Source organism: Aulonocara sp. 'chitande type north' Nkhata Bay, linkage group LG5 (assembly GCF_057382095.1).
Source record: "Aulonocara sp. 'chitande type north' Nkhata Bay isolate Kocher_YH1m ecotype deep benthic linkage group LG5, A_spYH_male_GT1.1, whole genome shotgun sequence".
NCBI lineage: Eukaryota > Metazoa > Chordata > Actinopteri > Cichliformes > Cichlidae > Aulonocara > Aulonocara sp. 'chitande type north' Nkhata Bay.
In genome coordinates this window covers 4,802,006-4,819,505 of record NC_141348.1, presented here as the reverse complement: position 1 = coordinate 4,819,505, position 17,500 = coordinate 4,802,006, and the positions used below count along the sequence as shown (strand labels likewise).

Sequence of the window (17,500 nt, the reverse complement as noted above, 5' to 3'; positions counted from 1 at the left end):
AACATCTTAAATCAACATTTGTTTCAACTTGTTTTATCCAAGCCTGCCTGCAGTGAGCCAACGATGGAAATAACAGCTCACCTTACATGTCAGGGTGCATTAGTAAGACTGCTGAAGCTGTTTGTAGTCCTGTCTGCGTCACATGTTACACCAGAGGAGAAGGGCAGAGGCTGGTGGGATGCACCTGACTTTGTCTACTTGTTTTGCCTGCTAACTGTACTGTGGATCTTTACACAAAGGGATTGCATTGTTATGCAAATACAGTCTCCATGATTCAATTTTCTTGCACATTTTCTGTATCTAAATCTTTGCAGCTTATCTCATATTGAACAGAGATGGAAAGAGTAAATTGGTCTTGTTTTGGATGAGACTGTGGCACCTGACCATGCAGCTCCACACAGTATTATCTACCACTTGTGTTATTGGATGCGTCTAAAATGTTCATGTAGTGCATTGCTCTTCATCTTAACTGTGACCCAGAGCCGACTCGCATCATTCAGGCCCCCGAGCACCAGTCAGCCATCAGGGGCTCCACGGCTCGCTTCACGTGTAGGGTGACGTCTGACCCCAGCCTTCCTGTCAGTGTGGCCTGGATGAAGGATGACAAGCCTCTTTACTTGGGATGGAGGTAATGACCCCTGCGTTTGCTCTTTTTTAACAACCTGTGCTGTGCTGTCACCCTCTTTGTCTCTGCTTCAAGCCTGACTAAACATGGTTGTGGGAAAAGTTGTTCATTTGCTCTGAATCTAACAACAAAGTTTCACAGTGTAGTGAAGGGTATCGAACCCAGTTCTTTTTATTCTTCTCCTGGACAGAGAAGACGCAGAGTGGTCAAAGTATTTATAATCAATTTATTCAATCATTACTTTCCGGAAAGGGGATGTGCACGCTGCTAAGCATCGGCAGGTCTGGAGCATTAAGCCGGATGCGTACATCATAGTCTGTTATTTTGGCACTCCCACGTCGCACACAGTTTCAATCCAAACAACTTCTTTACCTCTGGCCTTACTTGATGTGTGTGTTGCTGGTGGAGTGATTACGTGCGCTACCCTCTGCCTAGTTTCACTTCTTCTGTCTGCATCTGTTTCCTGTTCTTAATATACCGCCTCTGCAGCTCTGCACAGCTCCAGTCTGGCTGAGCAACTGGTGTGTGAGTCAAAGCTGGCCTGTTATTAAAATGCATAAACAAAATAATCAGAAAATAAGCACTAAGAAAATATATATATATTCCTTAACAAGGGTAAAGTGGCCTGGGTGTGGTTTGCAGTGCTGTGATTGGTGTGTCGTTGTAGCAGTGAATTGTAGTGAGGCTCTGTTACTAAAAATCTAGTCTCAGTTTTGTGACATGCAGGTGATTCATAGTTCAGACAATGACTCTTCAAGACCCAAAGCAGAACACATCTGTAATGTTTGCATGCCTCAAACATTAATGATGACACCTTCAGTATTTCTTAGTACCATTCTTTAATTCGCAGGCTTGCAGCGGCAACACAGTCTGCAGCGCTAACTTGTTCATCTACCGTTTTCTGTTGTCTCCTTTTTTTATAACCCCCTTCCGCCTTACATTCGACCTTTCAAAATAAAAGTTCCGTAAACATCACAACATCCATGGTTAATTAGTGGCACATTTAGAAAATGAGCAGACCAATTGCCTTCAAACAACCAAAAGTGTTGCCTTGGCAACAATTGAGTCAGTTTGAATGAGCCAAAGGGAAGGTGAATCCTTTAACCCCTTCATCTCTACAGCGTGTGTCAATAAAGGATCAGAGTCTCTTTCTAGTGGTTTCGATGGGTCCATTAAATTACAAATGCTGTACTGGGACGTTGGGGAGTGCCCCCACCCATATCACTCCAACCTACCCACTGTTTCTTCCCCAGTAGCTATGTATAAAGCATTTGTAGTGAAGGGTAAAGGTTCGGGTCCCTGAGTCAGCGGGTTTGTTCCAAACAGCCTTCACTGTCAGCTGGAGCGAGGCTGAGTGTGTAGCTGCAGAAGGTGCGACGAGTTTAAGACATGGCTGAGAAACACAACTGTTGCTAAGCAGGCCAACACGTTATATATGATGATGGTTTATAGACTAACAGAAGTACATGGACTTGGGAAATGGTTTAAAATAAGCTGACTGAGCTGCCACTCATTTCTCCTGAGGAGCAGCTGGCTATACTCAGAGGTGGGAGGTAATGAAGTACAAATACTTTGTTACTGTACTTGAGTAGTTATTTTTCTTGCAACTTATATAAATAAAATAACTATAATTGTGCAGTGTGCTAATGATATATCGATGGTTACTTCAGAGTGTTTATCAGAGTGACGTAGCTGAGACACTCATCCATGTGCACAACACAGAGCGGGTGATGGCAGCAGCTCCTGTGGAACTTTCACAGCTGCCACAGGAAGAACCTCATCTGGGCCTTGTTCTGCACATGGTGGATCACTTCAGATTCCTTAGGATCCACCTTTTTGTGATGTGAAGTGGTCCTCACATACAGACTGTTGTTGAGGATGGCGAGAGGGCGGAGCATCCGGTAGTTTCTCCACAGTCTGTACCAGTGGACCAGCTGATCCACCTCCGCTCAGACCGCATCGTCATTCTGGATCAGACCGATAATGGTGGTGTCATCAGCAGCGTTGTTACTTTGAAAAAGTAATTAATTATAGTTACTAGTTACTTCTTCAAAAAAGTAACTGAGTTAGTAACTGAGTTACAAGATTCTAAAAGTAATTAATTACTAGTAATTAAGTAACTATTGCGTTACTTTAAAAAATAACGTGTAATCCTCTGGGCTCCAGGGTAGAATTGGCCGTTGCCCACAGTTCACCTTTAAAACTGTTTATTTGCCTTGTTTGGTCTCATCAGCACAGCCTCACGTGTCTGAATCTACAGTCATGTTTTCATTTTGACAAACTGTATTAATCAAACACACAAAGAACAGACAACCAAGCTTGATGAAGTCCCTGCATGACCGCGGGACAGACGGTCAGCAGAGTCTGAGCCCAGCATGGCTCTCAGTGAAATACCTTCTCCAGGAACAAAAGGCAGTACACAGCTGTTTCACACCTTAAGGTTCACACTCCCTTGCTGCCTCCCAGAGTCCTCAAAGAGACAAAAGACTCTTCCTGTGGAGTTTTCTGCTTCCCCCAACTTCCTTACTACACCCCCACCATTTGTCTTACTGTATGAGTGTGAGACATGTTAAAATCCAGTGGCACCAAGGCATCATACAATAAAATGATGTGATTAATACATAAGTAAAAGAAATTCCTGTACATGCCCCTTCCTGATTTCTTATGTTTTAACATGTTTGTTACACTTACATGTTTCCAAATGTTAACACAGATGTTCAGAGTAAATACAGATTGTAGTTTTTTAAATGATGATTTCATTTAGTTTGGGGAAACAGCTCCAACTTTACCTCATGTAGAAAAAGTCATTTCCTTCTAAACCTAATAAGTGGTTTTGTCATCTAGCAAGAACTGCAATCGAGCATTTGCAATAACTAATAAAAAAGCACTTGGGACAATTGTGTTGGTGACAGCTTTTGTTATAATATCAATAATATTTCTATGAATATGGGATACTGTTACATGTTTGCACAGACTTTTGTGGAATATGGAGACACTCCTGGCATTATATGAGCAAAGTGAGACTCATTTTTTAGGGTTGGTGGAGATGAGTGTGAAGATCCAAACAATCCCTGTCAGTGATGGAGAAGCTTTGATGAAAATATTTGGTAAAAAGTTCACCAGCATGAAGGAAATGAAGTTTCAAACTTTCCTTAGGAGGAGCCCAGCACGCCTGCTTAAAGAAAAGTGAGTGTGGCGATGTGGATGCTTGCAGCGACTGCTGTATAGAGGCCATCCTGCTACACATGAAACACATCAGAGTCATAATTGTTATTTTAGTCACGTGTTTGTTTATTATCCTTATTGTTTTATCTGGGACTGTTTGCAGACATCTCAGAGAGAGGAGACACCAGCATCTGAACAGAGACTCAAACCAGCAACCTGCAGCTCCCTGCTTGGCTGCTCCAGTTTTCTCCTCACTCATGTTGCCCACCAGTGATTTCTAGCTGCCCACCCACACAGCAGGCTAGAATATGCGCTGAGCCTCAGCACCCAATACTTGGACATGTTTTCTTTATTAAATAATGAACCAGACCCCAAAAGTAAACAGCTGTTATTGCTAGGCAACGGGAGCAGCATTTGGTGATGCAGCACCTGACATTCCTGACCATGTGGGCGGAGCATGCATGAAATGGAATGTTCAGTAGAACTGTGCAACACAAGCACTTAGTTCCAGCATGTTTCATTGTATCCAGACACAGCTAGAGACACATCTACAGCAGCATCTCTGTGCAGGACAAACGACAGCTGACGAAGAAACATCGAAAACTTCACTTCACTCCTCTACAAAACGTTGGCTCCTTTGTTTAAAAGGCCAAAATGAATCAGGGGAGAACGAGAAGAGGATCGGCGAGTGCTTCACCTCACAATTCAGTACAGCTGATTAACCTGCAAGAAGAACTTCAAATGATACAGGCTGAAAATGTCAAATTAAAAGAAGAGGCAGAAAAATCAAGAGGAGAAGCTAAAAATTCACAGTTTGAAACTGAAGTAGTATTGCAGGAATTACTGCATGTGGGTCTCAAACTTAAAGGAGAGAAAATGGGAAAACAACAGGCAGAAAAGGAGAATGAAAAGATGAAGAAAGAACTGTTGGAAGCTCAAAAAGCATTGGAGGAAGAGAAAAGCACAGCACAAGAAGCCAAAAAGAAATATCAAACTGCAAAGAAGGAGGCAGGAAATGTGATGCAGGAATTACAGGAGGTGCAGGAAGCTTTTGAAGAGGAAAGAAGGAAAATGCAGTTGGCAACACAAGAAGCTGCAAATGTAACGGCTGAAGCTGAAACACTAAGGAAGGAATTACTGCATGTAAAGCAACAACTTGAAGAGGAGAAAAAACGTAACCACGAGGCAGAAAATGAGATTGAAAATTTGAAGAAAGAATTGTTGGAAGCTCAAAAAGTGTTGGAGGAAGAGAAAATTAAAATGCAGGAAGCAAAGAAAGAAATGGAAGATACAAAGAGTCACAATGAAAACATGAAGAAGGAACTGATGAAAGTGCAAGAAGAACTTGCAGAAGAGAAAATTGAGGTGAAGGCATTCAAGAAAGAAATGAGCGGCTCTGCGGTGACCAAGAAAGACTGCAAAGACGCACTTAAAGAAATACGAAAGCACAAAAAGGAAGCTAAAGAGCTCCTCAAACACAAAGTGAAACTGGCCAAACAGCAGCTGAAAGAAACATTTAAAGATGCCGAGGAGCAGCTCAACAAGACCTTAAAAGAACTGAAGGCAAAAGCAAAGCAAGCCGAGGACAGGAGGGGATTCTGGAGCAGACTGCTGAGGAAGAACTGACCCAGCAGCATCCAGTTTGAGGACATCAATAGTTTCTTCCTCCTCTCTCCACCTTTCTTTCTCCCCATCCTTCTTCTTGGGACGTTTGTTTGTTTTTAAAAACTCTAATCTAAATACATGCACTGAAATACACAAATAAAATTGCCATAACTTGACCTCATGTTGCCTGCTTCTTTTCTTGTGTGTCTGTGGATGTAAAACAGTAACACACCTCCTGCTCTGTGTGTCTTTAATTGTAAATAAATGCAATATGTTTTCATTTTAAAATGCAGTGCAAAAAACTTCTGCTCTGAATCTTTTTTTTAGCAAAAAGCTTTTTTTTGCCTGTTGTGGAAGTTTTCCATTCAAATAAAGCTGCAGACGAGCGGTGAGCGGTAGCTAACATTCTTTAAGTTAAAGTCAGATAAAAACCATAAAATCCGTAGAAAAGGTGATATTTTCACCGTAACAACCACAAACATGTTTAATGAATCATATTTCATAACTTTCAATGCAAATATAAATTGTCAATTTTAAAATCATATGCACAAGTTTTGCAAACAAAGTTATTTACAGCCATTTCAAACTGTTTACAGAACAATCAGCTGTTCTTCAAGAAGATGCCACAAATTATTTGTGCCACTCCAAATATTTCTGTCCATTATAAAGGAGAACATCACAGCCTGATACCTGCAGGTCTGACAGCAGCAGGTGTATCATTGCTGTTTCTACCTGGAGACAGCAGTTGCAATCTTGACAAGACACAAATGAACAACTACAGGCCGATCTCAAATCTCCCATTTTTAAGTAAGATCATTGAAAAAGCAGTTTCTCAACAGCTCAGTTACTTCTTAAAACAGAATAATTGCTACGATGCCTTCCAGTCAGGTTTTAGACAGAACCACAGCACTGAAACCGCTCTGACCAAAGTGTTTAATGACATATGTCTGAATACAGACAGTGGAAAAATGTCAGTCTTAGTTTTACTGGATCTCAGTGCAGCATTTGATACAGTTGACCACAACATATTACTCAAACGACTGGAGAACTGGACAGGTCTTTCAGGAACTGTACTAAACTGGTTCAAAACATACGTAGAAAACAGGAAATACTTTGTATCAATAGGTAACTTCACATCTGAGCAGACAAGTATCACATGTGGAGTTCCCCAAGGTTCCATCTTGGGACCCCTTCTGTTTAACATCTACATGCTCCCACTGGCACAGATTATAAAGAACAACAAAATAAACTACCACAGCTGTGCAGATGACACACAAATATATATCACAATGTCACCAGGAGACCGAGGCCCTGTACAGGCTCTTGGTAAATGCATTGAGGAAATCAATGACTGGTTGTGCCACAATTTTCTCCAGCTAAACAAAAACAAAACTGAGGTAATAGTCTTTGGCGCCAAAGAAAAACGATTACAGGTCACCAGAGAACTTCAATCTATACACCTAAAAACCACAAACCAGGCGAGAAATTTGGGTGTAGTGATGGATGCAGACCTAAACTTAGAAAAACACATTAAGACAATAACAAAGTCAGCTTACTATCACCTCAAGAATATTTCAAGGATCAAAGATCTGATGTCTCAACAGGACCTGGAAAAACTAGTCCATGCATTCATCTTTAGTAGGCTTGATTACTGTAACAGCATCTTTACAGGTCTACCTAAAAAATCAGTCAGACAACTACAGCTCATTCAGAACTCTGCTGCTCGAGTCCTCACTAAGACCAAAAAAGTGGACCACATCAGTCCAGCTCTGAGGTCCTTACACTGGCTGCCTGTCCGTCAGAGGATAGACTTTAAAGTTCTGATGCTGGCCTATAAAGCTCTGAATGGTTTAGGACCAAAATACATCAGTGACCTCCTGACCCAGTATGAACCTTCCAGATCCCTCAGGTCATCTGGATCCGGTCTTTTATCAGTTCCCAGAGTCAGAACCAGACACGGAGAAGCTGCATTCAGCTTTTATGCTCCTTATATCTGGAACAAACTCCCAGAAAGCCTCAGATCAGCTGAAACACTCAGTTTATTTAAATCCAGGTTGAAGACTCACCTGTTCTCAGCTGCATTTGAATAAAGCACCAAATCCACACTTTAAGCTTAAATTTCAAAACTTACATTTAACTACTGATTTTATCTGTTTTGTTTGTTTGTTTGTTTGTTAATTAGTTAGTTAGTTAGTTTGCTTGTTTTAATAAATTTTAAATCCTGCTTTTTATTTGTTTTTGTTTCTAATGTCTCTGTAAAGCACTTTGAACCACCTTGTTGTTGAATTGTGCTGTACAAATAAACTTGCCTTGCCTTGCCTAGTTTTCGGCTGATGATTCAGGCCTGTCTCCTTCTGTTCAGGATTTGGCTAGATGTTGTGAAAAGGCTGAAATGATCGGCTTAAGTTGTCTTCTGCAGTCTTTTGGTATTGCTGAGCTGGCCAGAGCATCCTTTTTTGTTTGAAAGAATATGTCACATGATCTAAACTACTTCCTGTTTGTCTGACATGATTTTTTTCCAGCCTAATAGTAGCTCTCTTCACTTGTATCCACGTTTCTTTGCTACCCAATTAAAGTCCAACACCTGACTTCACTTGGAATAAAGAAGCTTCGCCTGGCCATGAAGCTCCCTGACACTCCAACTAGTGTTGAGTCTCTGAAAATGAGACTGTTTAAAAAGCCTGTATATCCGAAACTGCTGATGCAGCACTTTTGTCAAACCCTTTGAATCGAAGCTGAAAGTCTTCAGTCACATCTGGATTATCTGATTTAAAATCCAACAATGTTCAATGGATTGTACTGGGACTGTTTTTAAACGTAAACCCACAAAAGTAAATGCATGGACCCAAATGGTTTGTATGCTGGCTACTCTGATGCCTGTCAGCATACAGGCAGTTCATATGAACAGAAATCTGAACACTCTTCTTCCAGGAATGAGTTTCTTTGGTTTTTGTATGAATATGAATAAAGACTAGCTCCAGTGCTGTTACTACACGTATGACAGTCCTTTCTGTATCTGTCTCCTAGGTTGAAGAAGGATGATGAGTCTCTGTCCATCCCCAATGTGAACGAGGGTGACGAGGGGACGTACACCTGCACTGCTAAATCTGAGATAGACCAGCTCTCAGCCTCTGCTCGCCTCACTGTGTTAGGTACACTCACATACAGACTGGACATTGTGTTGTTTCATTAGTTCATTACTCTGAGTGTACTCTTAAAATATGTCATTTTCTCTTACATTTACACTTACCAACAACAGTCACCTTTATGTAGTAAGGCAGACCTACAATGATACATACAGAGGAAACCCAACAATCAATGGCCCCCTGTGAACACGCTGTGGATTTAGGCAGACATGGCTAAAACGTGTGTTGGCCCTGCGACAGACTGGCGACCTGTCCAGGGTGTACCCCGCCTCTCGCCCTATGACAGCTGGGATAGGCTCCAGCGCCCCCCGCGACCCTGAAAAGGACAAGCGGAAGCGAATGGATGGATGGCTAAAACATGTAAAGCACTGGTTTCAGCTGCTGAAGACGTGTGCATACATACTGCACATGTAACTGCACTAGGGATGGGTATTGATAAGATTTTAACGATTCCGATTCCATTTTCGATTCTGTTTAACGATTCGATTCTTTATCGATTCTCTTATTGATTCTTTTTTTTTAAAAAGGAGAACACTAAAGTCGATTAGCTTAGAACTTTGTTTTATATCTTCTCTTTGAACAAGATAGAAATTTAGGAGTAACATGGCCTTACAAACCCAACAGTGAGATCTTAAGAGATCCACAGCCTACGGCTCTTCAATGGGGTGTCACAGGGTCCCCAGGAAAAAAAATGTATATGTAAAATAATAAAATAAATATTCTCCTGTAGCAATAACAAAGTATAACATAAATTATTCTGTAGCAATTACACAAGAATATCCAGTAATGTCCTGCCTACAATTAAACACATTCACTTACCAAAGTGAAATCGGGGGCATCTGCTGTGGCAAATGGGTGCAAGCCTTTGACCACAAACTTAGACACTGCTGGGTGACATTCGTCTATCCTGGCCTGAAAGGAGACGCTACCGGTAGACTGCAGCGAGAACTGCCAGCATCTGAGCCAGACTCTGTCTCTCTCATCATGGTTATCTAAATGCAACGCACAGAAATAGCAGGTTTTGTAATAAGGTAAATCGCGCCAACATAATATGCAATGCTAATTGATTAGTTACCTGCAGTATTAACGGGAGAGGACGTGGAAACGCTACCGCTGCTGCTGGGTTGAGCTTCGCTAGTCCGGAGCGGATCAAAAACACGACATTCGTTGAAAGCAATCGCGTGTTTTTTGAGCAAATGCTTTTGCATGTTCGTAGTGTTTCCTCCCTTTGATGAAATCTCTACTTTGCAAGTATTGCACGTTGCCCTGTTGTCATCCTTTCTCATAAAGTGTAACCAAACTTTTGAGCGTTTGTGCCGCTCAGGCGCCGTGTTTCCTACTGGGTAAAAGACGCTACTCAACGTGATGACGTCATTCGGGGCGACTGGAATCGATAAGGGAATCGTTTTTAAAAGTGGCAAACGATTCCAAGGAATTGAAACAGTGGGAACCGGTTCTCAACAAGAACCGGTTTTCGATACCCATCCCTAAACTGCATTTGGTGAAAGACCTTCTGTTACTTTAGACTTTCATGTTCATGTTGCTTCAGATCATTGTGATGGCTCTGATGCTTGAATGAAACTAGTCAGCCTGCACTTTGATGGTGTCAGGATGTGACAAAGAGCTTCAGCACATTTCAAGGCTTCAGTTTTATGCACGGTGCTGTGTATTAGCTGAAAACAGTCATTGTACGTACGAAGCAGATATTTACAGTGAATGTGTAAAAACGAAACAAATCACTGTGATGTGAGAGTCATACAGCATTTTGTAGTTCAGCAGTAGTGTGTGAGACACTGAAAGAAGTACAGCAGTGCTTCCAGTGGCATGCTCCTACACAGACTGATTGAGTCTTTGGGACTGGTTGGAGAACAGCATCGTGTTCCTGAAAACACAACACAGACAGACTGCACCCATTTATTATTCAGAGTCTATATTTAGTCCATCATCAAACATGTCATCTTTCAACAACACGCTTCAAGTGTTCGTGAGCAAAGAACACCAACTGCTTTCAAATGCCACACTATCACAGACTGTAGCTGTGAGCTGAGGGCACCTCTCCTGCTCGGCCTGTAGGGGGCAGCGTTCATGAGTGTAGCCATGGTGCCACAGGACAGTCTGCTACTTTACCTCAGCCTCAACGAGTGTTTACCTTTATCTGTGTGTGTGTGCGCGTGCGTGTGTGTATTTAAATAATAGCAGGCACTCTTTAATCCACATGTCGTCACCAGTGTGAGCATTTTTATTTGTAAAACCAGTGATTATGTGATTGTCTACAACTGTGTAACTTACCTTATTACTATGTGTGCTAAATGCATTCTTAATCCCTTGCTGTTGATTGGCTTGTAGACTAACCTGCAGACTCTAACCTTTGTACCCACTTCCTGCTCCCTGACCCTGTCCCACAGAGGTGGCCACTCTCAACCCCTCAGTCTCTAGTGCCTTGCTTCCAGGTAACACACAGCTCAGTTGGAAGTTTTATGTTATCTACTGTTTGTCTCTGTCCTGTTTTTAATTTGTTATGTGCTTGTTGTTTTTAAACTAGTGTCTCTTTGTCTTACTGTTTGTATGAACCCTTTATGATGACAGTGTTATGTGTCCATGCTGAGAGGAGACTCTCTGCACTGCTCCCAATGAGTCATTTGTTTTAGATGAAAAAAGGTTCTTCAACATGTCTACAAATGCATGCATGTTTCTGTGTGTCTGACACAAGCAAAGCCATGTCTTGTCTTTCTTCAGCCCGTCCAGACCCCCCCATGGATCTGGATTTGTCAGACCCAGCAGCACGCAGCGTTCGCCTCACCTGGATCCCTGGAAAAGAGCACAGGAGCCCCATCACAGGTAAGTAGGCACACATCAACCTGGATCCTGACAGGATTGTGTTATTTTTTTGAAACTGATCCTGTTGGGGAGACTGTGTAAGCAAAAGTAGCCTAGTTAGTTTCAGGTCACCACAGTTGAGACTTGATTCTGAATGGATGCTAAACTCAAAATCCTATTACTGAAGGATTTGGGTAAATTATAATCCATGTGGATACTGAAAGGTTGTAAAATGTATACTGGATCTTTGAACAAGCTGAAGTGGACAAATGGATGGGACATGGCGTGCTTCCAGAACACATGGACTCACAGACCTGCAGCAGGTTTTACTGTCTTGGTTTTTTCATTAGTTCTGTCTCTCCTCAGAGTTCTTGGTCCAGTTTGAAGAGGACCGCTGGGAGCCGGGTAGGTGGCAGAACTTGTCATCTTACCCTGGAGACCTCAACTCTGTCATCCTGCAGCTCGCTCCCTTTGTCAACTACCAGTTCAGGGTCATCGCCATCAACTCAGTAGGTCAGAGTGATCCCAGCCGCCCCTCGCCCCGGTACAAGACCACTGGAGCTGGTAAGGAGCATCGCATGCAATCATCTGACCTCTGATGTTTCAATTGGTCAGTCTTATTAGTTTACATGTACTCAAATTAGCTACAATGTTTTGGAAACGTATGTTCACTAAAGGTTTACAGTTGCAGTTGAATAAGTGTGAAGCTTTGCTGACTCTGGTTAATGTCAGTGCGCTCTGTTATGTTGAAACAAGCACCAGATGCCATTCCCAAAGGCCTACGGGGTTGGGGGTCCAGAAAGGACAATATGGAGATCACCTGGGAGGTAAGATGACGTCTCGTATGGGGAATGAATCAGTGAGACAGTGTAGTCTGCACTGAGAACATGTTAACAGTATAATGAAACTGAGGGTCACCTGAATGCAGATGTGTAATCAGGTGACCATGACAAACGTTTTAGGCTGGTGGTTAGCACTGTCAGCTGAAAGCACAAAGTCCTGTGTGCAAAGGTGCAGCTAGGACTGTTTTGTGTGGTGGCACATGTTCCCCGCAGTGTTAAATAGGATCTTTATGCATTTTGTTACTAGCAGAGTGAAAAATGCCGAAGATAACAGTATGCCAGACATAAAACAGTATTTTTGCTTCAACAAGTTGATATTAGCTGAAAACGTGGCACATCTTGGCGTGATGTGCAGTGTGTCTATTTCACAAAAGTGGACAAAAGAGTAAAAGCAGCAGGCCCAAAACACTATTTACAACAGAAACACGATTGGAAAAAATGTAGTGTTGCGCTGACACAGGACCAAACAGATGGACCTTATGTTGATCAATCTAGGATTTGCATAAGCCTCATTAGAATGGTCTCAGTGTAAGAGCTCAACTTTTCAGTACAACAGTGATACTAAACACAGGGAACTTTGAATGCTCAGGCGGAGCAGAAAAGCACTATATAAGAACCATTTACAGCCAATGTGTGGACCTGGATAGAGAGAGATCCACAGTGGAACACCTTCAGTCATGCATGTGCCTTACCAACTAGTCCATGCATTCATCTTTAGTAGGCTTGATTACTGTAACAGCATCTTTGCAGGTCTACCTAAAAAATCAGTCAGACAACTACAGCTCATTCAGAACTCTGCTGCTCGAGTCCTCACTAAGACCAAAAAAGTGGACCACATCAGTCCAGCTCTGAGGTCTTTACACTGGCTGCCTGTCCGTCAGAGGATAGACTTTAAAGTTCTGATGCTGGTCTATAAAGCTCTGAATGGTTTAGGACCAAAATACATCAATGACCTCCTGACCCAGTATGAACCTTCCAGATCCCTCAGGTCATCTGGATCCGGTCTTTTATCAGTTCCCAGAGTCAGAACCAGACACGGAGAAGCTGCATTCAGCTTTTATGCTCCTTATATCTGGAACAAACTCCCAGAAAGCCTCAGATCAGCTGAAACACTCAGTTTATTTAAATCCAGGTTGAAGACTCACCTGTTCTCAGCTGCATTTGAATAAAGCACCAAATCCACACTTTAAGCTTAAATTTCAAAACTTACATTTAACTACTGATTTTATCTACTGTTCTGATTTTATCTGTTTTGATTTTATATACTGTTTTGTTTGTTTTGTTTGTTTGTTAAGTGGGTTTAGAGCTCTGGGTAGCTCCCCAACTGGGTCTAGACTGGGTCTAGACTGGGTCTAGAGAGTATTTTAAATTCAGGGAATTTAAAATAGAAAGTAGCTCGTCCACAGAAGGACTGGTAGCTCCCCTTACGATAAGGGTTCAGATCGCGCGAACAGGTGTGAAATGTGTGTGTTTAGTTAGTTTGTTTGTTTGCTTGTTTTATTCAATTTTAAATCATGCTTTTTATTTGTTTTTGTTTCTAATGTCTCTGTAAAGCACTTTGAATCACCTTGTTGTTGAATTGTGCTATACAAATAAATTTGCCTTGCCTTGCCTTGCCTTACCAGAACCTGGACCTCAACATTATTGAAATTGTATGGGATCAGAGAATCAAACTAAAGGGCGCTAACATCCAAAGAAGAGCTTTGCAGTGTCCGTCAAGAAGCCTGAAGAGCTAAAGAAAGCTTGCCTGAGAGAGTAGAACAGTACCCGTCTTAATTCTGTCAGCAAATTTGGATTTAGCTTCAGTCTTTTTAGTTTAAGTCATAATTAGGCATCTAACTTGTTTTAGGTGACTAAATATTATAAGATTGTCGTCGACTTAATCTGAAGTGAATTCAGTTAACTAAAAGTTTGTCATGTTTTTGCCGGGGTACTGTATAGTTTACAAAATGTTGTGATTTCCTTCACATCTTCTCTCAGCTTGTGAGATCAATTTTTCTGCCCAAGGAGATCAAAAGTCGTCCCGCTCGCTACACAAGCTGATTAATTCTGATTGGGTCTAATCTCTCCTGTCATCTGATTTTTATTGGTCAACAAAAGTGTCAAAACATTTCATCATAATTTTCATCTTCTTTTTATTAACAAAAATTATTAGCCAACAAACTCAACACTGGTTCAGACTCTGTCTTTTTGCCTTATTTAATGCATTTGCATGGATGTTTCACAGTTTCAGAGTGAATCTGCACAACTTTCTCACATTTCCTTGCATCAAGATAAAACGTTCCCCATAAAATGTTGCTTCATCTAACAGCGTTCCTTTTTGTTGACCAAAAACAAGATGATAAATAAATCAAAAATAATGCACAGAAATATGATGAAATGTATCAACATGTTCACAAATAAACACGACATGTTGTGGAATAAGCTTGGAAGTGTCCAATCAGAATTTATCCCCTTGTACAGTAAGGTTAGATGCAAAACTTCCAATGTCTAAGTAAATGTATATAACCACCAAACAGTTATAACATGTAATTTGATAAGTATAACTCATCGTTTGTCCTGCCAATATGTGTAAATTCAGGCGCATCTCTCTGTTGACTTTTCTAGCCTCTCCTTGATCTGGAAAGAAATGGTCCAAACCTGCACTACATTGTGTGGTGGAGACGAAAAGACGCTGAAGAGGAGTGGAATAACCTGACCACAGTGGGGACTAACCATGTGGTCCACAATACAGAAATCTATGTGCCTTATGAGCTCAAAATCCAGGCCAGGAATGAGTTTGGAGCAGGACCAGAGTCTAACCTGGTCATTGGATACTCTGGAGAAGACAGTAAGTAAATCCTGACTACGAAGCAGCTTTTCATTTATGAGAGCAACCCATGTGGAGGCTGAGGAAAAGTGAAAACCAAACTGACAATTTGTTTTGAAAATACTGCTGACTGTTCACACATATTGTGTCCACTTGGATGTGTTCAGAGCCCACTGATGCTCCCACTGACCTGCGGGTATCAAAGGTTGACAGCACCAAAGTTATCATCCACTGGAACCCTGTGGACCTGAACTCTGTCCAGGGAGAGTTCAAGGAGTATAGAGTAAGACTGCCTTTGGTTTTTCTAATGAGAACAAACTGCAGAGTTGGTACATTACGCATCATTTCACATCCTCATTTTAGGTTTGACAGAGTTTTAGTAGGTAAAGGTGATGCATGGTCACGAATTGAACTGCGATTGGGGAAGGCCTCGAAGGGGACTGGCGATGGCAGCCTGGCAGATCCCCATGGACTAATTAGAAGTGAAGAAGTTAAAGAAGGGAGGGTGGGGCACGTAAACGAGAACGACGGCTTGCAGAACTGGGAGAACCTATATAGATGAGAACCGGAGGGAGCGTGTTTGGAGGCGTGGTCCCGCTCCTGTTATTCCGTTACATAATTTCCAATTATCTTTCATGATCAATTTTGGATAATTTCTCTTGTGTAATGTCCTCCCATCTCCTGTACGTCTCGCCTATTAACACCTTTCTTCCCATTCTGCTTCCCAGTTATACTACTGGCGTGAGTCTAGCCAGGTTCCAGGTCTGGTGGTCAGTAAGGAGAAGAAGGTCAAAGGTTTCTATAGCACTACGGCCAAACCATCTGGCATGCTCAGCGACCTGGCGCCCTACTCGAACTACAAGATGTTCATGGTTGTGGCCAACAATCGCTTTGAGAGTCAACCCAGCAACACTGTGGCATTTACCACCAAAGAAGGAGGTGAGGATGCTGTTCACCCACCCTAAAAATAACAGGTTTATACAGGGGGAAATAATTCTTTGATCGTGTGCTGAATTTGTAAGGTCATCTTTCAAATAAATGAACAGTCTAAGATCTGACGGTACATGGTCCCATCTATTGGCCCCTCAGTGTACCCAGAAAAACACCACTGTGTTTGACTATAGCTTGGCGTTCTTTTAGATGTTCACTGGTTAACTCCAGACAGGCTCGTACATGTGTCTTCTTGAGCAAGGGGACCTGGTGGGTGTTCCAAGAAAACCCATTAATGCCACAATGGGTTGAAGTTCAGTTCATGTTCTGCTGTTCAGTATTGAATAGCAGAAATTTGGCTTTCTTGGGAGAAAAACAAGACAGTGTCTGACAGCACTGTCAGAAACGAGAGTGGTAATAAGTGTGTAATAAGAAACAAATAAGGCAGAAAATAGAGATTTATGATGGGAAACTGCTCTCAAGGAACACCACGAGACAGAGCTGTGCAGGAAGTCCAATTTTATCATGGTGGAAGCAAGACAGCAAAGGGAAGACAAAATCAGCTTGTCTTACCTTTGTGAAGAATTTTGGTCGCAGACTTACAAAACCTGAAGCTCGGAAACTGTGAGATGTCTCCTTTCAGCAAAGTCCATGTACGTCCCCGAGGGAGATCCGCGCTTTGTGTTTACATCTTTTTGCAGAATCTGTTTAGCTGCTCTCTAATCGTTTGCTGTTTTAGCTCTTTGGTGGTTGTTGAAATAGTTCTGTGAGCTTTTAGCTGAGATTGTTGACGTGTCTGTGGACACCACATGTCTATATTTAAGTAACAAATCTGGCAGTACATCCTGTTAAACCAGATGTTCTCCCTCTCATCCCTGGTATTGGAGGCATTGGGGTTCAACAGGTTAACTGTTCATTGTTTAATGACTGTGAGGAGTATGAACGGCCATAATGGAGGTTTTCATCAGTAAAACAGTCCAAAGTTTGAGCTTGTTTGTGGTTCAGAATCATAAACGGCTTCAAGCTCACTCAGACACTGAGCCATGGCTCTGTGCCACATGCACACATGTCTGCATCTCTGCCATTCAGACACACTTTATATACACTTCATGTGATGTCACTGTCAATACTGAACTGCACATCGAGTCTGTAAATGATCTCGTATGTTTGGCACTCCTGTTTTACGGTGTAGTGTGGTACCAATGGTGTTCTTGGTGATTGTGGTTCAATCTGTCCTTAAATTCAGATTCATTTGATAGTCAGTTTATATTTCTTCTCTTTCCGAACAGTCACACCAACAGCTTCTCACTGATGGTCTTGGAGCCCATTCCACTCGTGTGTAGGCCTAAAACCTTGCACAGCTTTTTGGTCTTTCCCATTGTGGTGGAGAGGCTGGAATAAAAGAAATTCATTCTGTGGACAGCTGTGCTTCTTACAGATAACAAGCTCAGATGAGGAATTTCTTTGATTGAGTAAATCAGGTTTGTAATCTGGCCACATGGGAACACAGGCAATCAGAATTCTGGCAGGATTGTTGGGGATCAGATTCTTGTTACACTCA

At 42.0% G+C, this 17,500-nt stretch overlaps 1 protein-coding gene across 12 annotated transcripts in view; it reads left to right on the top strand.

The window, feature by feature from the left end:
- LOC147329745 (neurofascin-like) overlaps positions 1-17,500 on the top strand; it is a 51,849-nt gene that overhangs the window by 1,240 nt on the left and 33,109 nt on the right. For 11 of the 12 annotated variants that reach the window (XR_015128995.1, XR_015128997.1, XR_015128996.1 and 8 more), the window contains exons 3-11: positions 481-628; positions 8,423-8,547; positions 10,947-10,991; positions 11,278-11,379; positions 11,725-11,922; positions 12,115-12,185; positions 14,808-15,030; positions 15,177-15,292; positions 15,738-15,948. Coding sequence is in view for 9 of the 12 variants with exons in the window: in XM_086291026.1 (XP_086147152.1) it covers positions 481-628; positions 8,423-8,547; positions 10,947-10,991; positions 11,278-11,379; positions 11,725-11,922; positions 12,115-12,185; positions 14,808-15,030; positions 15,177-15,292; positions 15,738-15,948 (1,239 nt within the window). In the remaining 3 variants the exon portion in view is untranslated. The remainder of the gene's footprint in view (positions 1-480; positions 629-8,422; positions 8,548-10,946; positions 10,992-11,277; positions 11,380-11,724; positions 11,923-12,114; positions 12,186-14,807; positions 15,031-15,176; positions 15,293-15,737; positions 15,949-17,500) is intronic. The other variant, XM_086291028.1, reaches the window with a different exon arrangement.